General features: G+C 59.4%; 2 protein-coding genes across 3 annotated transcripts in view; both read left to right on the plus strand.

The window, feature by feature from the left end:
* The window catches only part of HIP1 (huntingtin interacting protein 1), a 34,232-nt gene extending 21,604 nt beyond the window's left edge, over nucleotides 1–12,628 (plus strand). Inside the window, exons 6-31 of one of the 2 annotated variants that reach the window (XM_048967138.1) lie at nucleotides 77–153; nucleotides 361–422; nucleotides 1,044–1,184; nucleotides 1,707–1,764; nucleotides 3,737–3,812; nucleotides 4,175–4,306; nucleotides 4,897–4,994; nucleotides 5,226–5,298; nucleotides 5,640–5,823; nucleotides 5,900–5,988; nucleotides 6,062–6,178; nucleotides 6,307–6,408; nucleotides 7,315–7,509; nucleotides 7,623–7,770; nucleotides 7,904–7,990; nucleotides 8,171–8,278; nucleotides 8,357–8,493; nucleotides 8,618–8,728; nucleotides 8,842–8,900; nucleotides 9,091–9,184; nucleotides 9,439–9,539; nucleotides 9,698–9,803; nucleotides 9,920–10,043; nucleotides 10,203–10,264; nucleotides 10,735–10,846; nucleotides 10,992–12,628. In XM_048967138.1, coding sequence (XP_048823095.1) covers nucleotides 77–153; nucleotides 361–422; nucleotides 1,044–1,184; nucleotides 1,707–1,764; nucleotides 3,737–3,812; nucleotides 4,175–4,306; nucleotides 4,897–4,994; nucleotides 5,226–5,298; nucleotides 5,640–5,823; nucleotides 5,900–5,988; nucleotides 6,062–6,178; nucleotides 6,307–6,408; nucleotides 7,315–7,509; nucleotides 7,623–7,770; nucleotides 7,904–7,990; nucleotides 8,171–8,278; nucleotides 8,357–8,493; nucleotides 8,618–8,728; nucleotides 8,842–8,900; nucleotides 9,091–9,184; nucleotides 9,439–9,539; nucleotides 9,698–9,803; nucleotides 9,920–10,043; nucleotides 10,203–10,264; nucleotides 10,735–10,846; nucleotides 10,992–11,002 — 2,664 coding nt within the window. In that variant the 3' untranslated portion in view covers nucleotides 11,003–12,628. The remainder of the gene's footprint in view (nucleotides 1–76; nucleotides 154–360; nucleotides 423–1,043; nucleotides 1,185–1,706; nucleotides 1,765–3,736; nucleotides 3,813–4,174; nucleotides 4,307–4,896; nucleotides 4,995–5,225; nucleotides 5,299–5,639; nucleotides 5,824–5,899; nucleotides 5,989–6,061; nucleotides 6,179–6,306; nucleotides 6,409–7,314; nucleotides 7,510–7,622; nucleotides 7,771–7,903; nucleotides 7,991–8,170; nucleotides 8,279–8,356; nucleotides 8,494–8,617; nucleotides 8,729–8,841; nucleotides 8,901–9,090; nucleotides 9,185–9,438; nucleotides 9,540–9,697; nucleotides 9,804–9,919; nucleotides 10,044–10,202; nucleotides 10,265–10,734; nucleotides 10,847–10,991) is intronic. The other variant, XM_048967139.1, reaches the window with a different exon arrangement.
* A 362-nt stretch (nucleotides 12,629–12,990) lies between these two features.
* POM121C (POM121 transmembrane nucleoporin C) lies at nucleotides 12,991–24,712 on the plus strand. The gene is given in 14 exon segments (XM_048966864.1): nucleotides 12,991–13,016; nucleotides 13,018–13,305; nucleotides 13,389–13,580; nucleotides 13,683–13,853; nucleotides 15,277–15,357; nucleotides 15,670–15,841; nucleotides 16,594–16,685; nucleotides 17,513–17,583; nucleotides 18,291–18,418; nucleotides 18,814–18,916; nucleotides 19,235–19,417; nucleotides 19,706–21,349; nucleotides 22,142–22,270; nucleotides 22,449–24,712. Coding segments are annotated over 14 exon segments (3,375 nt in total). The 3' UTR covers nucleotides 22,544–24,712.
* Nucleotides 24,713–25,366: the final 654 nt, after the last annotated feature.

Raw genomic sequence — 25,366 nt, forward strand, 5'->3', positions numbered from 1 at the left:
CTCAAGCTGCCCCGACCTCCTGCAGAGAGGCTGCAGCCCCTCCACAGCCCCTTCCCAGCTGTTGTTTTCCCCCCAGAACCCCCGGTTCCCCGGCAATCTGCAGATGTCTGACCGGCAGCTCGACGAGGCGGGAGAGAACGATGTCAATAACTTGTGAGTGCAGGCAGGTGGGAGGCGAGGGGAGGCTGGGGCATGGTTCCATAGCACCATGTCTGCTTTCCATTAACATGGGAGTGGGCAGAGCCACCAGCAGGGCTGGCACATCCCTCCTGGGCAGCGTCTGTACGTCCCTGGGGTGGCCCCTGGCATGGGGTGTGCTGTGTGGGGACCTGCTCGACTTTCCTCACCTCTCTTCCCCAGCTTCCAGCTGACAGTGGAAATGTTTGACTATCTGGAGTGTGAGCTGAACCTCTTCCAGACAGGTAAGCCCCTCATTGCCATGCTCTGCCAGGTTTGGTATGCGTGGTGTGGCGTGGGATCCAGGAAGGAGTTGTCTAAGGGTGTCTGAGCTCATCTGTTTGCCATGCACTTCCCTGGAGTTATTCTTAGCCAAAGCGATCCCGTGTCAGAGCTCTGCCTGCCTCCCTGCAGCCCTCCTGCAGTGCTGAGGAACGCGTGGGGCTGGCAGCGCTGCGTAGCTCCACTTCCCCCCACACCTCCAGCTTCACCTCCCCACCTCAGGCTCCCACTCCGCAGCCTCTCCAGGCTGAGTTTGTTCTCTGCCTTGCTTGTGACAGCTTCTGGTTTTTATTAGCAGAGAACACAGCTCCCCTGGGTGCTTGCAGTGTGCTGCAGCTGGAAAAGGTGTGAGAATTTAGATGCACTCAGATGCAGTGCGGAAACTGGAGGCTGTGGTGCTGGGTCACTGCACTGACCTCCAGCTCCTGCCATGTGCCCAAATGCACACAGATACTCCTGCTTAGGCCCCACACATCACCCCGAGCCACGAGACATGCCTCAAAGAGCCAGGGAAGACAGTGGGAAGCCTGCACTCCTGTCAGTTAGGTCTCCTGCTCCCTCTGAGCCTCTCTCCTTCCTGGCAGTGTTCAGCTCCCTGGACATGTCACGCTCTGTGTCGGTCACTGCGGCAGGGCAGTGCCGCCTGGCTCCGCTCATCCAGGTGATCCTGGACTGCAGCCACCTCTACGACTACACCGTCAAGCTGCTCTTCAAGCTCCACTCCTGTGAGTACCTCAGCACCTTCCATGGGGACCGTGAGCCATGTGTGGAGCATTGCTGGACACTCAGTGCCCCCAGCCTGGCTTTGCAGCACCCTGGTGCTCAAGCCACTCTTCTCCAGCAGAGCTTCTAATTCCTGCTCAAGTTGTTCCTGAGCTCCTTTGCAGCCTTTCGGGGCAGGAAGCAGTCTCTGGAGCTCTTTGCAAGGGCCAGGGAGGCCACAGGGTGCGCACAGGCCGAGAAAGCTGCATTCCTTGAGGACCTTGGATTGCAGCCACAGCCTCCTTAGTGCCAGCTCAAAGCCTTTTCCTGCCCCAGCACCGCCCAGGGCCATCTCTGGGGACATGATCCAGCAGTGAGCCCCTGAGCAGCAGGAGGCTGTGCTGAGAGCATTGGGACGCTGGCAGGAGGACAAACACCCTGCAGAACACCTATCCCCACACGGCCATACTCACAAGCTGGCCCCAGAGCCGTTCCCTCCTGGGATGGGGACACAGGGTGAGCTTTGTACCTGCTTCTTCTCACAGGTCTGCCGGCCGACACGCTGCAGGGCCACCGGGACCGCTTCCTGGAGCAGTTCAGAAAGTAAGTGGGGACTGCCCCCCTCTGCAGGTGATGTCTGGTACCCAGGGCCAGGCAGGGAGCACTGTAGGCACTGCAGCCCTCTGTGCTTGAGCTCAGTAGCTGAGCAGTGCAGGAAAGGGAAATACATGAATCTGGCACAAGGCTCCGAAATCAGCCCTCATGGAATCTTCTGCCGTTGCTCAGAAGCAGCTCTTCTGCAGTGGGGCTGCTTTTTCCAGGGCACCTACTCTGTTTGCCTAATCCACTGCTATTGAATTACCAGATAACTGCCTTATTAATTCTAAAGAGGCATTCAGCCACTAATGGCATTTTATGTGAAGCGTTAGCTGGTGATTTAAAACCCTCAAACCGTTTAATTGCAGTTTTAACTGCAATTTGCACTTGACTCGCTGAAAATAAGTCTCCTTGCTGCAGAGCACCTGGTCCTGCCCTTCCTAGCTTCGCCAGGGAGATTTGGTCCACGCAGTGCCCACTTAGCAAGGGCTGAGAGCTGAGTGCAGCGGGTTTTCTCCAGAGCCAATATCCTTTGGGTAGTGCATGGACACAGCTTGAGGTGCTGCTGCAGGAGCATGGTCTGGTGTGCCTCTGGGCACATGGGGCTGTGGTCTCTGGGCATGTGGAAAAGGGAAAAAGGAGGTTTCCCTGAGTGGTGCTTGATATCTGAAAAAGGCAGAGTGTGGGAACGTGGTAAATGGAGCAGCCAAAGGAGGATACCTCCAGGTGTCACTGAGGTGTCATCCTCTGCAACATCAGGCTGTGCAGCCAAGCAGAGGAGGCTCTAGAGAGGGAAAAAATGTCCCTTTGTGGTACAATTGCAGCTAGAGGAGATAAAGCTGCTCACTGCATGAGTGCCTACCCATTCAAAATATCAACAGTGGAGTTTCTAATAGCAGCAGATAGAAGTATAGGAGCAAACAGCCAGAGCCAAGCTGCACATACCAGTTACTCAGGAACTCACATGTGCAGTGCATCAGCAAACATTTGTTTCCAGAAGCTAAGGAAAACAACTAAGCTGCCTTGAGATGCAAGGACAGGTCTGCTCAAAAAGCAGCAGACAGTCAATCAGCTTTGTACCAGTGGGTTTCTCGAGGTCGTCCCCAGTGACTGTGCTGGAACTGGTGCTGCTCACAGTATTTTAAATGAGATGGAAAGCAAGTGAACAGTGAAGTGCCATGGGCTTCCAATACACAATTATTTAAGGTAGTAGAAACAAAAAACAACTGCAGATATCTGCAGGAGGACATCACAGTGCTGAGGCTGCATGATAGTAGGGCAGCTTGATTCAAGGTCAGAAGCTGCAAAGCCTGGGGGGAAAACACTGGGTGCAGCCTTCAGCAAAGGGCTGGGCTGAGTGTGGGCTCTGAGTACCCAGGACAGACCCAGAGTGAATGTGGCACCAGGCTGGGTGCTGGGTGGCTGCAAAGGAGGGAGCTGTCAGCATCTACGCCGCCACACTGTGCCCCCAGCTGTACCTGCTCTTCTTGAGTGAAACCAAGCATAAAACCAAGGGTGGGGAGCACTTATCACAGGCTGCTTTTGATGAAAGAATTGGAAATCAATTCAAAAGGGAGGCAGACTGCTTGTGGGGGAGATGCTTGTGCACAGAACTGCAGGTGCTGTTGCCGTGTGGTCTCCAGACAGGCAGCCTTGACTGCTGGTGGTGGGGCTGCCATGGGAGCGATGCTGCTGTCCTCCTATGATTGGTGGCTTTAGGCCCTTCTTTGTGTCCTGTGTTTATTTGAGAAAGCCTCTATCCATCAGCTTGCCAGTGGTGGGATTGTAGGGGCTGGGGTGTTCCAAGAGTGGCTGTGGGTTTGGTGGCAGCATGCTTCCATCCCTGCCAGCATGGCACAGTGCCATTGTTGGATGGGATATGTGAAGATGCCTGTGTGGGAATGTATGGGAGCAGCAACAAGAAATTGGGGCAATGGCACATGGAGAGCCTTCTTTAACCAGCCTCTGCCCCTTCCAGGCTGAAGGACCTCTTCTACCGCTCCAGTAACCTGCAGTACTTCAAGCGTCTGATTCAGATCCCGCAGCTCCCAGAGGTGAGGTCCTACGGGGCTGGTACCAGCTCTCCTTGTCCCCATGGCCAGGAGCAGCCTGATGGCATGTTCAAAAAGCACCACATGCCACCTGCTTGGCTTCCTGGGAATGGTGGCAGCTCAGGGCTCACAGAGCTCATCCCTGCATCCTCCCTGAGTCGGTCACTGGGGGATGGAGCTGCTCCCTGCCCACGTCCCTGGGACTGGGCTCCAGGATCCCTCCTTGTGGCAGCAAAGCTGGAAGGAATGAGGAGGGAAATAGTTTTCTAAACAGGACATGGTGCCCAGCTCCCAGGGCCACTGTGCCTATGGCTGTGTGCAGGGCAGGGCTCACACCTTCTGGCCTTGCTGTCCTCCCTCTCCAGAACCCTCCCAATTTTTTGCGAGCCTCGGCGCTGTCAGAACACATCAGCCCTGTGGTGGTCATCCCTGCTGAGGCATCCTCACCTGACAGCGAGCCCATCACAGACCTGGTGGAAATGGAAACAGCATCACAGGTAAGCTCTGAGGACTGCTCATGGCTGACGAGAGAACAATGCTGTCCTTTGGGTCCATGTCCATCATACCCAGGGCTGTCCTTCCAGACCATTCCATGATGAGCTCTTAGTACTGAGTATCAGTGTGGGGGCTGTGATTGCTGCATGCTGCCAACGGGGGCTGCTGGGTGCCCAGCAGAGAGCCTATGTGCTGCTGAGGCTGAGTCAGGCTGAACTCATCCCATCAGTGCTTCTCATAATAGTTTGGTGCCCTCCAGTGATGGCTGCCTGGAGATGTTTTGCTTCCCAGCATCGCCACACAGCTCACTCACTGTGCTGGTGTGGCATGGAGAGGAATCTTTGCACCCTCTTTGTGAAGGGTTCTGTGTGGGCACTCAGCATTTTAGGAAGGAAAGGAGTGTGAAATGGCTCTGAGGCCCTGCCCCAAGGACTGCAGGTGCCCCTCAAGGGCTCTGGGCAGGCAGCACATACAGGCAGCAGCCCTTCACCTCCAGGACACCAGCCTGGGGTACTGGGGGGCCACAGGCTCTGTTGCCCCTCGCAGGGCAGCAGTGGGGCTCATCCAGTCCCTTGTGCTTCTCTTCCCACAGAGCCTTTTTGACAACAAGTTTGATGACATCTTTGGCAGCTCGTTCAGTAGCGACCCCTTCAACTTCAACAGCCAGAACGGGATGAACAAGGATGATAAGTGAGTCTCCGTGCTGATGACTGCTCCTGACACCAGGGACATGTCCCCATTGAGGCCATCTCAGTGCACAGTCCTGGGAGCCCCAGGTCCCCTTGTTTATAGGCATAGAGTAGGAGACAAGGGTGGACTCAGCTGTCCCCAGGGGACACAGTGGTGCTGTGGGGACCTTCTCTTCATCTCCATACCCTGGTGCCAGGAACACTGATGGGATGCCTGCTGTCTCCTCCCCAGGGACCGGCTGATCGAGCAGCTCTACAGGGAGATCGGGGCTCTGAAGGAGGAGCTGGAGAGCTTCAAGGCTGAGGTGGGTGACAGCCCCTTGGTCACAATGTGCCGCGTGTTGGATGCAGGCCCGCAGCACCAGGCTGGGGGACTATAGTGGGCCTTGGGCAGCTCCCACTGCATAGGGACCGGTGGGGCAGTGTGAGGTGACAGCCGAGTCCCTGCAGTGTGGGGTGGCAAGGACACAGCCGCCCCAGCCCTGACACCAGCCACAACCTTCCCCAAACCAAGTGCCTCCAATCCCTGTCTGTCCGGCACGGGAAGGGCCCTGTGGGCTCTGCAGCGTGCCTTGCTCACTGTCTGAACTCAGATGGAGTGTTTGGGGCTGCCAGGTGCTGAACAGTGCCATGACTGTGCCCACAGAGTGAGCGGCGTGGCCTGCAGCTGCGCGGGCGCATCAGTGAGCTGGAGGCAGAGCTGGCCGAGCAGCGGCACCTGAAGCAGCAGGCACTGGATGACAGCGAGTTCCTGCGCACGGAGCTGGAGGAGCTGAAAAAGCAGCGGGAGGACACGGAGAAAGCACAGAGGAGCCTGACGGAGATCGAGAGTGAGGAGGGGGCCTGGGGAGGGCAGTGGTGGGCCATGGGGTGCACCTAGAGCTCACCTGGCCCCGTGCACGGCAGGGAGGGCGCAGGCAAATGAGCAGCGGTACAGCAAGCTGAAGGAGAAGTACAGCGAGCTGGTGCAGAACCACGCCGACCTGCTGCGAAAGGTGGGCCTGCAGCCACCCGCCGGGCACAGGGACCTGGCCGGGCCAGCTGCTGAGCATCTGCTGCCATCCCTAGAACGCAGAAGTGACCAAGCAGGTAACAGTGGCAAGGCAGGCTCAGGGCGATGTGGAACGGGAGAAGAAGGAGCTGGAGGATTCCTTCCAGCGGGTGAGCGAGCAGTCCCAGCGGAAGGTGAGTAGGGTGCACAGTGGGGGTGGGGATGGCGACCCCTGCTTACACTCAGAGGAGAGGACGTGAGCTCGGCAGTGGGTGGGCACCCCACAGGGACCGGCTCAGGGTGACGTTTCTCCTGTCCACAGTCCCAGGAGCAGGCGGAGGTGCTAGAGGCGTTGAAGCGGGAGCTGGCAGCCAGCAAGCAGGAGCTGCAGGTCTTGCAGGGAACGCTGGAGACCAGCATGCAGGTGAGAGCCAGGCTGCGGCCCCACTGTCAGCACCCTGCTGCAGTTTCAGAGCCTAGTCCCAGACCTTTGCTCAGGCTCAGATGGGACTCATGGCATTCATCCTCCCCTAAACTGAGGGTCAGGTTTCCCTTTTCTTGTCTCAGTGCTTTGGCAAGGCAAGGCATTGCCCAGCAAGTTGCCCTTGGGGTGACAAACAGCATTGCACCCTTGTCTGTTCCAGACGGGGGTGGGTTTCATGATCATATCATGAGGTTCACACCCATGGGTGTGAGGCTGTACCCACACAGCCTCCTGCAGCAGGGACTCATGGGACAGAGGGGACAGGATCCGAGAGCTCGTCACCTGCCTGCAGCCTGCCTTGGAGCCAGCAGACAGCCCTCATCCCCATGTCTTGTAACCACTGACAGATTGACAGTGTGGCTCTGCCCACTGCAGAGCTCTTGCAGGCAATATGCCCTCATGTCACAGCCTCTGCATGCTCTGCCATGCTAGAAGGTCCGTTGTGCCCACTGTGACATGGCCCTTTGCTACTCAGGACTGCAGGGGTCTCCAGGCTCCAGAGCTGGCAGGGAGTGGAGCTGCTCTTTCCAGGGTGGGCAGACAGGCTTGCAGGGGTCAAGAGCCCTTCGTGTACTTGTGCATCAGGATGACGACAATCATCACCCAGTGGCACCCTGTGGAGCCTCAGCTGGCCTCGTGCAAGGCCATCTCATGTTGCAAGGCACCACCAGGCTGCCCAGATGTGGGTGATGCAGGGCTGTGCCCTGCCCACAGCTCTGCGCACTGCGGCACGCTGAGCAGTGCTTGTGCCTGGACCATGAGCTACATGCAGTTGCCCACGTGCAAGGGATGGTTCTCTAGCCATGCTTTTAGCACAGCCCTGATGGGATTCTTGTGCCCGGCCAGGCGGGAGCAGAGCAGAACGCCCGGATAGCAGGCCTGGAGCAGGAGCGGGACAGCCTGAGCCATGCAGCAGCGCAGCACAGCAAGGAGCTGGCAGCCCTGCAGGCTGAGCTGCAGCAGCTGCGGGACGTGCTCAGCAGCGAGAAGGAGAGTAACAGGAAGCAGCTGGAGACACTGCAGACACAGCTGCAAGATAAGGTACCCCAGAAGCACTGCAAGCACGGGCATCCCTGCACTGTCCTGTGCTGAGCCCTGGTTTGGCAGCACTGGGTGTCAAGGTGTGCAGCCTGACGCTAGTGCTGCCCCGGCAGGAGGCTGCAGAGCGGACCCTGCAGCAGCGCCGGGCCGAGGAGCAGTTTGCTCTGCTGCAGGGCAGCGTGCAGGAGGCAGAGCGCATGGTGCAGGATGCCCTCGGCCGCCTCGAGGACCCCGCTCATATCAGTTGCACTGGCTCAGCAGGTGAGATCCCCAGTGCCTGCTGAAGGTGGCATGTCCCAGAGAATGTCCCTAACTCTAACCTGATTTCCCCTGGAACAGCCCAGTGTGGCAAGGTGTTGTCCTATGTCTGAGTCCTGTCTCTTTGTGTGTGCAGATTACCTCCTGTCCAGGACATCGGCAGCCTCTGAGTGCATTGAGAGGCTGCAGGATGCACACAGCAAATACCTTGCCAACCGCACAGGTGAGGCAGGGCTTGGCTATGTGGGAGGGGCTGCTCCTGCATGATGCAGGGTGACAGACAGGGGCTGGGACCCACAGCCAAGGCACTGCGGAGCCCAGAAGGGAGTTGGGGAAGCAAACGTAGGAGCCAAAAGGGCTCCTGGGCTGCTTCAGCTGAGCCATGCGCCCCCTGTGCCTGCAGACGTGAGCGCCCTGCTGCCCTGCGTGGCACTCTTTGCCCACCTCATCAGCGACACCATCCTGCAAGGCAGTGCTACCTCCCACATGGCTCCAATGGAGCCCGCTGACCGTGAGTGCTGCCTTCCGTGGGGCTGGGAGTCCCTGTTCCCACAGACAGCCCCCTCAGCCCCTCCTGCTGCCTGCACAGGGCTGCTGGAGACATGCAAGCAGTGCGGCAGTGAGGCCATCAGCTACCTCAGCTCCCTGCAAGACCCGGGCAGTGTGGCAAGTGCTGACTGCACAGCAGTGACCGACTGCCTGCGCCGGATCAGCACCATCGGGGAGGTGGGTGCATGGGCATCACCCCAAGTGTGAGTGAGGAATGGGGATAGGGGTCAGTGGCCCTCATGGAGCAGGCAGGGTGGCGGCACTGGCTGTGCCATCCCTGGATGCTCCATGCTGTCCCCAGGAGCTGCGACCCAGAGGGCTGGACGTGGAACAGGAGGAGCTGGGAGATCTGGTGGACAAGGAGATGGCGGCTACATCGGCAGCCATTGAGACGGCAGCTGCCAGGATCGAGGTGAGCTGTGCTGCTGGGGCTGCCCCACAGCGTCACCCCGTGCCACCTGCACAAGGCCAGGTATGGCAGCTGAGCAGTGCGGGCAGCCCAGCATGGCTCTGTTCCTCTTCCAGGAGATGCTGAGCAAGGCCCGGGCTGGTGACACCGGGGTCAAACTGGAAGTGAATGAGAGGTAAGTGGTGATGGGGCACGTGGGTTAAGGGGCTGGTTTAAATGCCAGTGTGAAGAGAGGAGGACAAAGTGTGTAGGGATGTAGGAAGGAGCTGAGGAGACACAACAAGCTGCAGTGTTGCAGGGGTGGGTGTCTGCCCCAAGGCTCTGGGGTCTCCCCACCCCACAACTCACTGAGGTTTATCTTGCAGGATCCTGGGTTCCTGCACCGGCCTCATGCAGGCAATCCAGGTGCTTGTCCTGGCATCCAAGGACCTGCAGCGGGAGATTGTGGAGAGCGGACGGGTGAGCATCAAGGATGGCAGCCCAGAACCACACCCTGGGTCTCCATTATGTGCCCCACAGGTGTGAGTGCCATCCTTGCAGACCTCATCCTGGAAGCATGGCACATAGGGGAATCTATGACACACAGGGTTAGGTGTCACTCCCACCCACAGTCTGAACAAAATCCTAAGAGCTGAGGTCTGGGTTCCTGTCACCCTGGCGTGTGGATATGTCCCCTTGTTCCCAGCATGTGATTGTTCCTGTCCCCCACACAGGGCGCTGCGTCCCCCAAGGAGTTTTACGCCAAGAATTCCCGCTGGACGGAGGGCCTCATCTCTGCCTCCAAGGCCGTGGGCTGGGGAGCAACCGTCATGGTGTAAGTGTCACTGTCATGGTGTGAGCATCACTGTGATCTGTGGAGGGTGGTGGAGTCCTGCTATACCCAAGGGGAGGGGACTGAAGGCAAGAAGGGTGAGCAGGTAGCAGCACAGGGCCGGCTCGAAGGGTGCTCCAGCACCTCCTGTCCTCCTGCAGGGATGCTGCTGACCTGGTGGTGCAAGGGAAAGGGAAATTTGAGGAGCTGATGGTCTGCTCCCACGAGATTGCAGCCAGCACTGCGCAGCTGGTGGCAGCCTCCAAGGTAAGGGCCCGCTACACTGTTCCCCTGTCTGTGCTCTGGGGCTCTCAGTATTGCACCAGGTCCTCAGTTGGGATCGTGGTGCCCCGCGAGCATGGCCCTCCTCTCGGCCCCGGCAGGTGAAGGCAGACAAGGACAGCACCAACCTGTCTAAGCTGCAGCAAGCCTCTCGGAGTGTCAACCAGGCCACAGCTGGCGTGGTGGCCTCCACCAAGTCTGGGAAGTCACAAATTGAGGAGAAAGGTGAGTACGGGGCTGTGGGCCTGCACCCACATCTCTGCCTGCTGTGCTTGTGGCACTTGGCTGGCTGTAGCCAAGCACAGGATGGGTTCTGCCTGTGGTGCTGGGCAGGGGGTTGAGTTGCAGAAGTGGCCCACAACAGTGATGTCTGTTCCTCTGCAGATAGCATGGACTTCTCCAGCATGACACTAACGCAGATCAAGCGCCAAGAAATGGACTCTCAGGTAGGAGCTTCCTCTGGGCTTTTGGAAATGCAGCCGCAGTGCATCCAGCATGTTTGGGCTTATGAGTGGGTGCCCAAGCTGTGCTGGGGAGGGGAGCACCACAGCTCATCTGAGCCATTCCCCCACTCCTGGGGCAGATACTCAGTACTCAAACACGTGACTGGGGGCACTGTGCCCATCTGCTGCCCACACAGAGAATATGGAAACGGAATGAGCCCAGCACCCAGGCAACAGCAGCTTGTAGGGGAAGAAAGGGGCATGAAGATGAAGGCTGGACTTAGCAAAGACCCACTTGTTCCTTGAGCATTCCCCAGCCCCACACAAATTTGCTCCACCCCCTCTTCGGACCTTTTGCTGCCAGAGCATCAGTGGGGGGATGTACCTCAGGACGCTTGGGCTTGGGACTGGTTGACAGTGGTCATGCTGCTGAGACATGAGGTGACAATAGCAGTGTGTGCTTTGTGCTGAAGGTGCGAGTGTTGGAGCTGGAAAACCAACTGCAGAAAGAGCGGCAGAAGCTGGGGGAGCTGCGCAAGAAGCATTATGAGCTGGCAGGAGTGGCGGAGGGCTGGGAGGAGGATGGTGAGTACTGTGGGTGCTGCAGGAGGGCACAATGCTGCGTCCTGCTGCCCTTGAGCCATGCCATAAAGCCTCGGGATCTTGGGGTAGCAGGACCCTCAGGCAGAGCTCGTTACCCACAGCCCCTGACTGCCCATCTCCTTCCCAGGCACCGATTAGCCTCCGCAGCAGGAGCAGCCAGCAGCAGAGACCCCTTCGGTCAGCCGGGACCCAGCTTGGTGCAGCCCTTTTCAGAAGACACACAATAAACTGGTGCAAAATTCACCCTGAAGCACATGCCCTCCGCATTCCCCGAGAGCTGCCTCCAGCACTGAAGGACCAAGAGCCGCATCGCTGCTGATGGAGCCCCTGGGGCTGTGAGCGAGGGCTGCCCGGCCTCACGCCAGCTGCAACCTGCACGTGTATTTATTAGAGCTGCTTGGGGGGTCTCTGGGGTGGTCTCTAACCCTTTAGTTTCGTTTTTGCACAGATTTCTCTGAACTGTTTGACCCAGCTCTGGCGGATCGGGAGCGTTCGGGTTTCCTTCGCCTCTTGCTGCTTCTCCAGCCTTAACATATTCACTGGTGCAGTGCAGCTTCCCCCCCCTGCTGAGGAGCCTGGGGCCGTGGGGATGCAGCAGGGCCAGGACAAGCTCTGCTGGTGCTGCTGGGCCAGCCCAGGTTCTGGTGCTAGGCCTGGTGCTCCCATGGCCCCAGCCCACACGGGGGCCCCGAGTGCCTTTGGCCACCGTGAGAGCCAGGGCCTGCGTTGCTGCCTGGGGCTCATTTGTGGGGTGCTGAGCTTCCTCTGGGGAAAGCCGCTGCCCCTCTGAGCCCTGCAGAGCTCACAGCCCCGTGCTGGGGGGTGGCCAGCAGTGAGGAGGGCCTGGGCTGGCAGCAGGAGCAGGGCAGCGATGGGCTCCAGGCCCCGCGTCCCCTATGTGCCCTGTGCTGAGCAGTGCCTGGAGCAGAGGAGCTGGGCCACCCTGGCACATCACTGTGTTCATGCCAGCAATAAACCATGGGCAAGGTGCTCGGCTCACTGCTGGGCAACATCTACTTCCAGAGGCACAGGATGGCCCAGGGCGGCACAGACAGGTCAGGGAGCAGCAGCCAGCTGCCCCAAAGCCGCAGCGAGCAGCCCTGCCATGGCTCTGTCCCCAGGTAGGGGTGGCTGTGGGGCGGGACACCAAGCCCCAGCCGGGAACCTTTGTGCCTTGGAGCAGGGGGCTCACAGGGCAGGGGGGAGCTCTGACCGCAACTCCACTCGTTGCGCTGGCGGGGTCAGATCGGTGCACAAGTACAGCCATGCCCTCGGCCACCCTGCGCACCCGGCCGCCTCGTGGATCTGGGGCCGATTCGGGGAGAGGAACAGCCGCGTGGGGCCCCGCGGGTGCTGGGGCAGCCAGCCATGTCCTTGGCACCTCCTGGCCGACCGAGACCGGAGGGGTCTAAGCGGCGACATCCCCCCATGTCTGTGCCCGGGCCTCCCCGCAGGCAGCACGGCCCCGAGGTCACCCCGAACCGCAGAGGGGCGACAGCACCTCGCGACCGGCCGCGCCATCCCGCACCTCCGCGTCCCGGCCCCACAAAGCAATACGAGCCGAGCCGCCCCTCTGCTGCGTGGCGCGGGGCCCCCAGCTACCTCAGGCCTGCAGGCTGCGTCCAGCAGGGCCCGGAGTGCCGGGGGGCAACGCGGGGACGCGAAGCCGCGCTCTCAGAACTTCTTTTCGTTTTGTAACTCGGCCGAGCGCGGGGCGGCAGCAGCACGCGGTCGGCGGCGGGGACGGGCACGAGGCCGCGGGATCGTTTTTCCATTGTACGATAACGTCGTGTGGTTTCGATTTTTAAATAAAGCCTTCGGCCCAGCGCGCCCGAGCCAGGAGATGTGCGGGTGGGACGCGGGGCCCGACGGCGCTCCTCCGCGTCCCGAACCCCCTCCGGTACCGCGGGCTGAGATGGGGGGAGGCGCCGCGGGGGCGGGACGGAGCGGGGCTGCGGGGCGAGAGCGGCTAGGTAACGGCGCGGGTTTTGTAGGCGGGGGACGCGGACGCGCAGCCCCGCCGGCAACGGAGCGCGGCACGGCGACGCGCGCGCAGCGGCGTTCCCGGCCACGAGGCAGCGCCGCCGCCCCGCCCCGCCCGCAGGCCCCGCCCGCCCGCGCGCTGCATGCCGGGTTGCCGCTGCTGGCGGGCGGGCGGCGCGGCGCGGGATGGCGGGGGCCGGGACGGGCGCGGGGCCGTGGGGGCGGCGGAGCGCGGCGCTGGCGGCGCTGGGTCTGGCGCTGGCGGCGCTGGCCTGCCTGGCGCTGTGGGGCGCGCTGCTGAGCGCGGCGGCGCTGGGCGCGGCGGGGGCCTGGTGCGCCACGAGGCCCGGCCCGCCCGCAGCGCGCCCGCCCGCCAAAGCCGCCGCCAACGGAGGCCCGGCCGCCCCCTCGGGCCGCTTCGCGAAGGCCGCTCCGCTCCGCCCGGGCTCGGGGCCGTGGTAAGCGGGGCGGCGGGGCGGGGCGGGGAGCCGGGGGACGGCGGCGCGGCGGGGCCGTCGCTGAGTGTTCCGTGTGTCCGCAGCGCTCCACCGCAGGCCCCACGCCGCCGCTATCCGCTGCCGCCGTCCCGGAGCGCCGTGCCGGGCGCGCTGCCCGCCGCCTGCTGGGACGGCGTCTTACGGAGGAGCGCCGCCTGGACGCGCCGCGCCGGCCCGGCCCGCAGTCCCGTCACCGTGCGCATCGGCCGGCCGAGAAGCCCCGCCCGCAGCCCCGTGTGAGTACGGAGCGGGGACCCCGCGGGGCGGAACCGGGGCTCGTTGCGGCGGGCTGTCCCGCCGCCCTTTCGCTCACCCCGCTTCGTCTCGCCTCCCCCCAGGCTGGAGCAGCTCCTCTCGCCGGTCGCCCTCCTGCCCGGCGGCGGCCCGGACCCGTGCGCGAAGGAGACGGTGCTGAACGCCATCAAGGAGAGCAGGAAGAGGGTGGTGGAGGAGGAGGAGGATGAAGAAGAGCAGCAGGCACTGGGTAGCGATCAGGAGAGCAAACGAAGGTACCGAGCCGGCAGTGCCGCCCGTGTGAAAAGGGCCCGGCGCTTCAGTGTTGATAGATGCTGCGTGCACAAGAACTGTGCCTGTGGTGGAAGAGTGCCATGTGCCCCTTTGCATGGCCTTCTTGGCCGGGTCAGAGATCCTTCTGGCACTCCTCCTCCTCCTCTTTGAGATCAAAAGGATGTGATTTAGCCTCTGCCTGGACGTGTCTGTGGGTCAGGTGTGTGCCCCGTGCCACTGGGATGGAGAAATGTGGAGGTGGCCAAGGGATGCCTGGCAGGGAGCCTCCACTGGAGGGAGGTGACTGCTCTCCCCATGGGATTTGAAGGCTTTTGGGGAGCTGCTTGTGTGAGGGCAGGCTGAAATTCTGCTTGTCGGAGGTTGCTGCTCTCCCCAGGCATTAGGGCTCCAGGTAGAAGCACTTTAAAAGCTCTTTGTGCTTCCTGTAACTAGCAAAAGCAAGGTAAGGCAAAGGGGAAGACAGGAGAGACCTCTGTTTCCATTAGGCAAGATCAGTGATTTCCAGTTCTGAGCTATAAGAGAGGAGGGTGCAGTGCCTTTGCCAGCACACTGGAAGGATGGACGTATGTCCTGGATGCCGAGCTCTACTGCAGCCTGTGTGACCTCCCGTACAACACACTGCCTTGGTTCTGTGCTCCTTGAACTCTCACCTTTGCTTGGTGTGTCTGAGACCCACCGGAGCTGAGCTGGATGATGCAGGATGGGCGCATGAGCTTTTTTTTCCCAACATGTCAATATCTGTATCTGCCACAAAAGCCAGTCATTGACAACTGGCCTGCATGAAGAATGCTTGTGGGTAGAAAACCTGTAATTTCTGAGAGCAGAAAGGAGCCTGCATCAGCTGGAGAGCACTGGATCAGCTGTGCAATGGGATCAGATCACTCAGGGCTGGAGGGGACCTGAACTAAGTGACAGGGCTTGCCTGATGCCCCCAGCACAGCATAACAGCAGGCTTGTTGTATGGCCTCCAGGTTTCACTGTGGGAGAGGAGGACTTCATTTCTGACTCAAACCATTCAGGAGCTGGCTAGGATGGGGTAGGAGATCTGAACTACAAGGCTCCATTCAAAAAATGTGTAGCTCAGCCCCTCTGAAACATTTTAACTTTGAATAATGGATTTGAGCGAAGATTTCTTTAAATCAAAACTACTCAGCACAGCAAGCAGCTGATAGAGCTGTTGGAACTTGGGAAGCAGCTGGGGTTGAGAATCAGTGACACAGGGCTGGGTGAAGGGAAAATCTGCAGGACTTGGATGGTGGAATGGGGATGTCTTAGGTGTTAGGTGGCAGAAGAGCAGTGCTCTCCCAGTGCCAAGCCTGCCTGGGAGGAGTTCTGTGGCCAGGCTGAGAGCACGTGCTCCTCCTTGTTGTCTTCTCCCTGTCACAGCTTCCCTCTCTCCTGCAGGCGCCATGACAGCAGCGGAAGCGGGCAGTCGGCATTCGAGCCCCTGGTTGCCAATGGTGCCCCCGCCTCTCTCATACCCAAGTGAGTATCCATCAGGCCAAAAACAATTAGCTGAGGGACGAGTGTGAAAGCCTGCAGGCTCTGGACGAGGTGCTGGTGGAGCCCAGCTTCTGCAAAGGATGGCAGTGGCCGTACCTCATGGCATCATTCGGCCTCGCAGCTGTGCTGAGCGGGTGCAGGCTGGGGGCTGTGGGGCTGCTCTGCTGCAGGGGTCTCTTCCTCAGCTCTGTGCTCAGAAAAAGAGCTGCTTTGCTTCCTCGACGTGCCCTGCGATGAACAGGCCTATGGGTAGGATGGTGGGGAGATGCTGAAATCTTCTTTAATGTTCTGCAGGCCTGGCTCTCTGAAGAGAGGCCTTGCTTCGCAGTGCCCCGATGACTGCTCAAACAAGAGGTCACGCACCTCCTCCATGAGCTCCCTCAACAATACGTACACCAGTGGAATCCCCAGCTCTCTGCGCAATGCCATTGCCAGCTCATACAGCTCCAGCCGGGGCCTGACACAGGTAGGAAGCACTCCTGAGGGCACCACTGCAGCCATGTGTGGCACAAAGCAGCTCGACCCACCGTGTGACTCAAACCTGGCGCCAGCTGTGGGGTGAGGAGGTGTCACTGGGATGACAAGATCTAGGGAAAAGGAAGGCGATAGAAAGAATCCCTTTGGTGTGCTGCCACCTTTTCAGCTGGAGTCGGCATGGATCACAGCCGTGTGTTCCTGCTCTGACCCAGGTCCCCTTGGCAGCTGCAGAGCTGTAGTAGAGCACTGCTTGAATAGGTAGGCTTGTGGGTGTGATGGTGGGATGTCATCGTGGCTAGCAGAGCTGTGCTGTCTCTGTGGGAAAGATAACACAGAGGAAGCCTTGGGAAGGGTGGGTTTCCTGTGAGAGGGGTGAGGTTGAAATCCTTGGAGCGGGATCTGCCCTCTGGCAGGGACAGGTGGCAGCACCTGAGGCCACCAGACAGCTCTGCGCTGTGCTTTGGCCACAACTGTCCCTGATCAGCAGCATCCCCCCTCCTGTCCTTGTGGCTGTCAGGGCCCAGAGGCTGCTTGCTCACAAAGCAGGTTTCCTTCAGTGTGGGCAAACCTTGCAGCACTCCACGAAAGGTGGAAGGGAGCTTGGTGGTGATGGAGGGAAAGTGAAGCTGTGAGTTCATTGGGTGCAGTTCTGGGAGGAGACGTTCAGCATAGAGCAGGAAAGTGGAATGCTCTCCTCCCTCCCTGCCTGTGCACTGAGTCACTGCTCTCTCTGGGTTCCAGCTGTGGAAGAGGAGTGGTGTGAGCATGTCCCCGCTATCCAGCCCCGCATCCTCCCGTCCCCAGACACCAGAGTGGCCTCTCAAGAAAGCCAGGTAACCAGCCGCCCGCTGTCCCAGCCAAGAGGAGGGCAGGCACCGTCCCAGCTGTCCCACTAGGACTGTTCATGAAATGTTGGCTGCTGGTGGCCCTCCAGTGTGCTGGTCCCATTGGGTTTGCACTAGTTCAGGTCCCTGCCACCTTGTCACACTGCTGTCCTGGCAGTGCTGGAGCAGCGGCGCTGCGCCATCCTCATCCCTGCCCTCCTCTGGGACTTGGTTAGAGATGGAAGTGTTGTGAGATTGCCACAGAAGTGGTGTTCTGCTGTGGCATTGCTGTGGGTTCCCCGAGCCGCCAGAACTCAGGAGGAGACAGGTACTGATTATTGTTGTCTCCTCAAAGGTAATTTACAGGAGCTACACAAAATATGTAAAAATAAGATTGCATTTTAGGGCTTTCCTTGTAGTGCAAGCCCTTGTGCTCCTCTGTCCTGGCTCAGAGGACCAGGCTCCAATGGGAAAAGCTTCAGTCAGAACCAAAATTGGCACAGCCTTGTGCACTGAAAGGAGAGGAGCCTGTAAGAGGTGGATTTCCCATCCAGAACTGCTGGTTGCCACTCTGAGGTTGATTTATCCTGCAGAACACTGGGGGTGTGTAGACAGGCACCAAGCTGTGCATTTAGAGGGAGAAGCAGCTCTGTGCCTTCAGCTGCTCTTGGGCCAGTGCAGGAAGTGCAGTGCTGTGCCCGTGTTGTCTCAGGGTTTGTTGGATGGCTGCCTCGTGGGCCAGGGCTGCTGGTAGGATTCTGTCATGTGTTTGGCCTCTTGGGGGATGGGGCTACATCTATGGCTTGATCCTAACTGGCTTTCTCCCACTGGTGCAGGGAGGAGGAGTCGCATCGCTCCAACACTTCCACCCCAGTGAAATCAGATAAGGAGCTGCAGACAGAGAAAGGTGAGCATAAGCACAGCAGTTCTGCGTGGGTTTGGATGGGCGTTGGTGTACACAAGCAGTGGGGTGGGACATCTCTTAGGTCTGCAGGTAAGATTGGCTTGAGACATCACCAGGCAACTTGGAGTGTGCTGGTCCAGGGGTAGTGGCAGTTCTGCTGCCCTGAATGAGTTTCCAAGTGGTGAACAAGAGATGCCATATGCCAGCAGATGCATGGGAGCTGGCTTACAAGAGGGAGCCCCTCAGCTGCCCCAGGACCTACTGTCAGCCTCAGGGCAAGGTGTGCCATGCCGAAAGAGCCCTGATCATATTCCAGGCTGAGCCCGTTCCAATGCTTTCTTAGCCGAAACGAACAGGACATCCTGTGTCCATCTCAATTAGCTGCCTGGGTCCTGTGGTGCAGCACTAGATGTGGCTCGTGTAGCCTGCCTGGTTTGTGATTCAGGTTAGGCAGATTGCAAGGGCAGTCTGGAGAGTAGAGAAGGAGTTACTGCCCCGCTGAAGGCTGGCAGGCTTTTGTACCAGGCTGCCAAGCTGTGCTGCAGGCAGCTGCTCTTCAGGCTCTTGCAGCCTTGTTGTCAGCTCAGAGCTGTATCCCTGGCTCTGCCTTCAGACTGGGTCATGCGGAGAGGAGTTGGAAGGGACGAAATAGCCTGGCACGAGCCAGGCTGTTCCTCTGCCCAGAGCTGGCTCTGACTTGTCTCCTTCAGCAGTGGTGGAGACACCTGTGCGGAGGAAGCGCGGCTCCCTGAGCCCTCCAGCTGCATCGGGGAGCAGTGGCAAGCGCAAGCGGAAGATCCAGTTGCTGTCGTCTCGCCGGGGGGACCAGCTGGTGCTGGTACGTCGCTGTCTCGCAACCCCTTTTGCCCTCCTCTGGAGATAGAATGTGCTCACTGCAATTTCTGCAGGGCTGGGGGGAGACTGACCTGCCTGCCCTCAGGAAGGAGGCCCTGTCCTTGGCGGAGTGGGAAGTGACGCTATCCCCAGCCCCAGTGTCTGGTGGGCTGTGCGTGATTGTGCCGCCTGCTGCCGGACCAGGTAATGGCCTGGGGAAGGCCGTGCCCTCAGCGCCAAGCCGGGGTCTTGCGGAGTGGGGACCGGAGCTCCGCGGTAGCGTGCTGCGGCAGAACCAGCTGCTCCACGGGTCTTGCGACGGCCAGCCTTCACCACACCTTCAGAGAAGCTCTGCCGGCTTCCCTGAGAAGGAGCTAAGCCGCTGCTCTCTCTTGGCAGCCCCCGCCGCCTCAGCTGGGCTACACCATCACGTCGGAGGACCTGGATGCGGAGAAGAAGGCAGCGTTGCAGTGGTTCAACAAGGTCTTGGAGGATAAGGCTGGTAAGGGCTGTGGGCAGACGGGGCACCTGGGGTACAGCAGGGAACGGGGAGGGGTAGGAACAGGGGGGCATGAGGCTAGGTGGCAGTGGGGCATCTGTTCACAGACCAGGGATGCTCCCAGGCGAGTCCTATCTGGTCCTTGGGTCTGAGGGTGCTGACGGTGGTTGTGTCCCAGAGCCTGCAGGGTCATGGCTGAGGTCCCCCAGGGCCAGAGCAGTGGGATGTTGGTGTGGTTTTCCTACCTTTGGAGAAGCTCTCCTAATGGATAGTGCCCTACAGCAGGCTTACAGATGCTGATTTCTTGCTTCCTTCTGTTAGATGCAGTCCCCAGTAGCACCACTGCAGAGACCACGCCTGCGTCCAGGCCATTAGTGTTCACAGTGACCACAGAGGCCTCCTCCTCAGCACCTGTGTCAACAGCTCCTGTCGCATCCAGCAGCAACTTGCTCCTGGACAGCCTGAAGAAGATGCAGGGCAGCCAGGCTGCACCTGTGCCAGCAGGTGAGGAGGAAAGGGGTCAGTGGGATGGGATTGTGGCAGAGCAGACTCAGCAGCAGCTCTGTATTCCCTTTGGGGGAGGCACGCTGGAAGATCCCTGTTTAAATGCTCTTCTGGACCTGAATCTGGAGGAAAAATTGGGGGGTGCAGCCAATGGTCCGGGTGTGAGCTTGTGGGAGTGCAGGGGGCTGCATTTCTGGGGACGTTTGCAGAGGCAGAGCGGCTGCCTGGCAGAAAGTCTTTCTATATGTTACTTGTTATCCCTAAAAAAAAGAAAATTGACCTTTCTAGACTCTTCTGGAGCTGCGATAGCATTCCAGCCATCTTCATCAGCATCACAGCTGCCTGCTCCTGCCGTGTCACTGGAGTCAAGTTCTCTACCTGCAACCTCTGCTGACACCAAGCCTGTGTCTGTGCTAAGCACAGCTGCCCTTTCAGTCTCCCCTGCCTCAGGGGCACAGCCTACCAGCAGCGTGGCACCTCCCGCAACCACAGAGCTGGGCCCAACCCCCAGCAAACCTCCCTCCGTGCTGAAGCCGAACATCCTTTTTGGGGCACCAAGCTCCCCTCCTGCCAGCCAGCCGGCGATGACTGCAGCTGCTGCAGTGCCCACCACGACCCCTGTCTTCAAACCCATCTTTGGTGCTTTGCCGAAAAGTGAGAGCGCAGCACCGGCTACAACAGGCATCTCTGCTGCAGTCACTGTGTCTGTGAGCTCAGCCCCTTCCTCGGCGCCTTCCACCACCACTGTGTTCAAGCCCATCTTTGGCAGCGTGACGGCGACTTCATCTCCAGCAAAGGTCTCTCCTTTTGCCTTCAAACCGTTGTCACAGCCAGCTTCAGCTGCGGAAGTGCCAGCAGCCTCCACAACCACACTGGTGGGATTCACAGCTCTGCCAAACGTCATCTTCACCACCGCAGCTACGACTGCCACCACACTCAACTCCTCCACGGATGCCACCATCAAACCAGTGTTCAGCTTTGGACTCAATCCGCCTGCCTCCACCAGCACCAGCCTGACAGTGACCGCCACCGCAGCCACCAGCGCGTCACAGCCCTTCACGTTTGGTGGCCTGTCCAGCTCTGCCACCAGCACGGCACCCACCTTTGCTACCCCAGTGTTCCAGTTTGGAAAGCCCGCCGCAGCCACTGTCTCTGCCACCACCAGCGTCACAGGAGGCCCTGCGTTCGGCCAAGCACCTGCAAACTCAACAGCAGCCACAACCACTGCGGGCTTCAGCTTATTTGGAAGCACCACATTGACATCTTCTGCCCCGGCCACCACAGGCCAACCGGCGCTGACGTTCGGCTCCTCCAGTTCAGCTTTTGGCAGTACTTTCAGCACAAATGTGAAGCCACTGCCTCCGTATTCAGGGGCAGCAAGCCAGCCCGTGTTCAGTGCCGTTGCTGCAGACAGCCAGCTGCCCGCCAGCAAGCCCGCTGCGGGCCCTGTCGGCTTTGCTCCCCCGTTCAGTTTCGGGGCGCCCACAGCCCAGTCCACCGCTCAGCCGGCGTTTGGCAGCAGCGCTCTGCCGACCTTTGGCACCGGTGGCACCCAGGCGGCATTCGGGACCACCACGTCGGTGTTCTCCTTTGGGACGGCCACCTCTACCGCAGCCAGCTTTGGTTCCGGCACCCAGACCACAAGCAGCGGCGTTGGCACCGCCGTCTTCGGCACCGCGCCGTCTCCTTTCGCCTTCGGGGCGACCGCCCAGCCGGGCCCTTCTGCCGGTGCCTTTGGGCTCAGCACACCCGCCCTGAGCGGCGCCTCACCTGCGGTGCCCTTCAGCTTTGGGGCTGGGCAGAGCGGAGCGGCTGCAGCTGCCACGCCATTCGGTTCTTCCCTGACGCAGAGCACGCTGGGAGCGCCGAGCCAGAGCACGCCGTTCGCCTTCACTGTGCCCAGCACGCCCGATGCCAAGCCCGTGTTTGGAGGTGAGCTGCTTTCTGTCTGTCCCTTTCCATGGGCTCTGCTGCAGCCCTTTGAGGGGTGATGCTTGTGGAGCATGTGCTCCCAGATCCCCAGCCCTCAGTGGTGGAGGAGAAGGGTCTGCAGCCCTTCAGTGTGGTGCCCCTTGGCCCCTCTAAACGTGCCAGGCCTCTGCTGAGCCCAGCTAGCTGCTCTCCTGCCTGAGAAACCACAGTTTAGCTGATGTTTGAAATCACGCAGAATCACAGAATGGCCCGGGTTGGAAGAGACCTCAAGGATCACGAATCTCCAACCCCCTGCCACACGCAGGGCCACCACCCTCCCGATTTCATACCAGGTCAGGCTGCCCAGGGCCCCATCCAATCTGACCTTGAACACCTCCAGGGATGGGGCATCCACAGCCTCTCTGGGCAGCTGTTCCAGCACCTCTCCACTCTCATAGTAATCAATTTAAGAGTTCCCTGGCGAGCAGAACCCCTTGCAGCCAGTGATTGCAGTCTCCTTGCTGGCTCTCTGGACTGTTCTCTCATGGAAACATCTTGCCTCCCATGAATTTGCAGCCCACATGCTTGGAAACTTTTGGTCTAGAAAGATGGAAGCCTTTGTGCTTCCCCCTGTTGTGGGAAGGCACAGGGATTATGATGAGAAAGCAAGGGAGTTTCTTAGTGAAGAGGCTGTGCCTGGTGGGGCGGCTTGGCTTCAGTTCCTGAAGGAAATCTGCATCCCAATGCCTGCGAGTGCTGCTGGCCGCCAGAGGCTGCGCTCAGCCCAACTCACAGCAGTTTGTTGCTTTCCAGGAACTCCTGCCCCCACCTTTGGGCAGAGCACCCCTGTCCCAGGAGCAGTGGGGAGTGGCAGCAGCAGCCTTTCCTTCGGGACGCCCAGTGCTCCTGCCTCGGCCTTCCCAGGAGTCGGCACGTCCTTTGGTAAGAGCTCAGGGCTGGGGGCTGCAGTGGGATGGCAGCAGGGCCGGGCTGGGCTGTGTGAGCTGGCTGTGACACAGTTCTGCGTGACAGGTTCACGAGCAGGCTTTGCAGGAGGCCAGCTCTTCGGTTCCCCGTCTGCCAGGCTGTGCTGTGACCTGTGGCTCCTTTCTGCTTCCAGGTCCATCAACTCCAGCGTTTTCCATTGGGGCAGGATCCAAGACCGGCGCTCGGCAGCGGCTGCAGGCACGGCGACAGCACACCCGTAAAAAGTAACCTGGGGCTCAGAGCCCCGCTGCTGGCTGTGCGAGGAGCACAGTGTGTCCCCAGGGGCTCTGCTCAGAGCGCTCTCCAGCACGTGAGCGATGGTGCCGGGCCGTGTCTTCGTGGATGCCGGCCGGGACAAGATAAACCAAACTCTTCTTACTTGAACAGTTCCACAGCCAAGGCTGGATGAACCTCTGTACATATCCACCATGTTTCCTCCCTCCCTTTGTTTTGCCATGTTTCATAACGTGTAAATTTTTCCCTGTTGCTTCTTATAGATGTTCTGAGCCCCTACCCCCCGTCACCGTCACCCCCAGCATGGCGCCAGCACGTCCACACTCAGAGCCTGAGGCTCCTGTTCTCTGCCACTGGATGTGGTCTTCACCAGGCCGAGAAATCTTTCCCCACTGTTGAATCTCATGGCCTGGTGAACACGATCCCTCTGCTTCAAGCCACTTGTTGCCATCTCTGCAGAGCACGAGGCTGCGTTAGCACCCAGCTCTGTGAGCGTGGCCATCCTGGTGTCACAGGGGGTGACACGGCTGCGGATGGGGGCTGAGCCCACTGCTGCCACTCAGCAGCTCCTGCCAAGCCTCTGGTTGAGGTGTGGGGTGTGGAGCTGGCAGCTCTGTGCTGCCTCCCACCTCTGTTGGGCTCCCCCCACCCGCTCGCTTCAAGCCCTGTCTGTTCTGCTTTGTTTGTGCTCCTGTTTTAATGCGCTCATTGAATCGAGTTTGGAGGAAGAACTGAAGCGTGTGCGTGGCGGCATGTTGGTTATGCCGGATTTGCTGTTTGGAGTTATTTTTTGGGGCGCCCATCCCTTCATGGGATGCACCCTGGCTAATTGGATGTTGACAGTAGCATCACTGCGTGGCTGCTCATGCTGGGTGAGTTCTGTCCCTTTGTCGTGACTGAAAGAAAGGCAGCTGGGGCGGGGGCCTGGCCTCTGCAGCCTCTTCTCTTCCTGGACCCCTTCTTCTGGGCTGGAGCCATGTTACCACCTCAAGTTCCTTTGGCACCACCAAAGAAAGGAGCCCAGAGTGGGTGGGTTTGTCCCCTCCCCAAACTGGAATGGATTTTCACTTTGAGCTCATCCCCATCCATTAGTTCCTATGAGCTCCAAGGAGCTGCGGTGCTGCCCCTGTGCCCGTCACCCCTGGGAGCCCAGTGAGGAAGAGGTGACTGGAGCTCTGGTCCCCGTGGCTGAGAGCTGTGCCCGCAGCTCCCCTCTGCCTCCAGTAATGCCTGGCTGCCGGGTTTTTTACTCTCCGAGCCGTGTGAGTGTGTGTGTCTGCTGAAGTCTAAATTAAAAAGGAAAAAAAAAAAATATTTAAACATTTTTTAACAAAATAAGAATTTATTTTTATATTTAAGCTAAATTGCCTTTGAATTCCTTCAAGCTTGGTTCAGTGAGGTTGCTGACTGCAGCGCTGTTGGTAGTTCCCCGTTCTGTCGCGCCCCGGGGCAGTGGCTGTGCTGTGGGACAGGGCTGTGCTGGGGAAAGGCAGCTGTGTCCCAGGGCAGGAGCCATCTGCTCCTCCCAGGCTGTAACAATATGTCCTTGTTTCTCAAATGTGATGTACGTGGATGTGAATAAACTTTTTTTTTAATTCCCCTGAAGCTGAGGAGCAGGAGCTTTTGCAGGGCTGGGAACAGATGAGGGGTATGGGGCAACCCCCCCCAGCTGGGGGAGGAGGGCTGGGGGGTGCAGCTGCAGGCTGCCACTTCTCCTGGGAGCGCTCCCAGCTGCTGCAGTTGGTGCGGGCTGTCCTCACCTCTGCAAGACAGAGAGCTGAGGGCATGTAGGAGCCTACTGCAGGGTGGCCCCCAGCATGGCTAAGGATGCTTCAGTGCTGAAGGAGCCAAGCTGTCTGCACGTGCCCTTAGGGGTGCAGAGAGGTGCTTAGACGAGCTGGTGCTGGCAATTCCTCCCTCTCTCCAGAACCACAGTTGTGGTGTTAAGGGATGAGTGAAGACACAGAGGGAGCTGGGCCCAGGGCTGGTAGGCTGCTTGGTCACACAGGGCAGGGGCTGCCCCTTCTCAACCTCCCTCCTTAGGGTTCCAGCCACCACCTGTGTGCAGAGAGGGCTGACAAGCAGGAGCCAAGGTGAGAGCACCCTTGGGGCACGCTGGCTGCCTCCAGAGAGAGCAGAGCTCCAGCACAGCCCCAGCTTTTGGCAGGGCCAGGCCTGAGGAAAGCTCCCCTCTCCTTGGGCTGCAGCATGGGGATGGCTAGGCTTGGTTCTTACTCAGAACTGGAGGCTTGGACCATTCCTGGTGTGGCTGGTAAGGATTTAGAGTGAACATGCAGTGTTTTTTTCCTTGCTTCTTATGTCTCCAATTTAAAATAAAAAGACTTTCTTGTCTGGCTTGCTTTTGTGTGAGGGCTGAACTGTGCTCAGGATACTGTTTTTCAGCTCCCTCTGCTTTGCACAGTGCTGCACTCCCTCCTCATTCAGGCAGGATGCTGCAGGGCCAAGGCAGCATTCACCTCCCCTCCCACCTCACCTGGGTCTTGGGATGGCTGTCACACAGCTGCCAGCCTGAAGGCCACAGAGGGGCAGGTCTGGGCAGGGTGCACTGCACACACATAGAGAAGTCCCCCAAAGGATGACTAACCCCCTAAAGGAAGGGCTTATCACTGTAAGGCAAAAGCCTTTTCTGAAACCCCAGATAACGGTTAGGTATGGAGTTCTAGGGGCCTATAAAGTACTACACTGCCATTACTCCAGCTGGAGGAATCCAACTCCAGAGGATAAGGAAACTGCTGTTGTTTGATTTGTTTTCCTACAGCTGCCCAGCTTTGGAGGCACCTATACATGTGCAGGAGC

Source organism: Lagopus muta, chromosome 20, assembly GCF_023343835.1.
Source record: "Lagopus muta isolate bLagMut1 chromosome 20, bLagMut1 primary, whole genome shotgun sequence".
NCBI lineage: Eukaryota > Metazoa > Chordata > Aves > Galliformes > Phasianidae > Lagopus > Lagopus muta.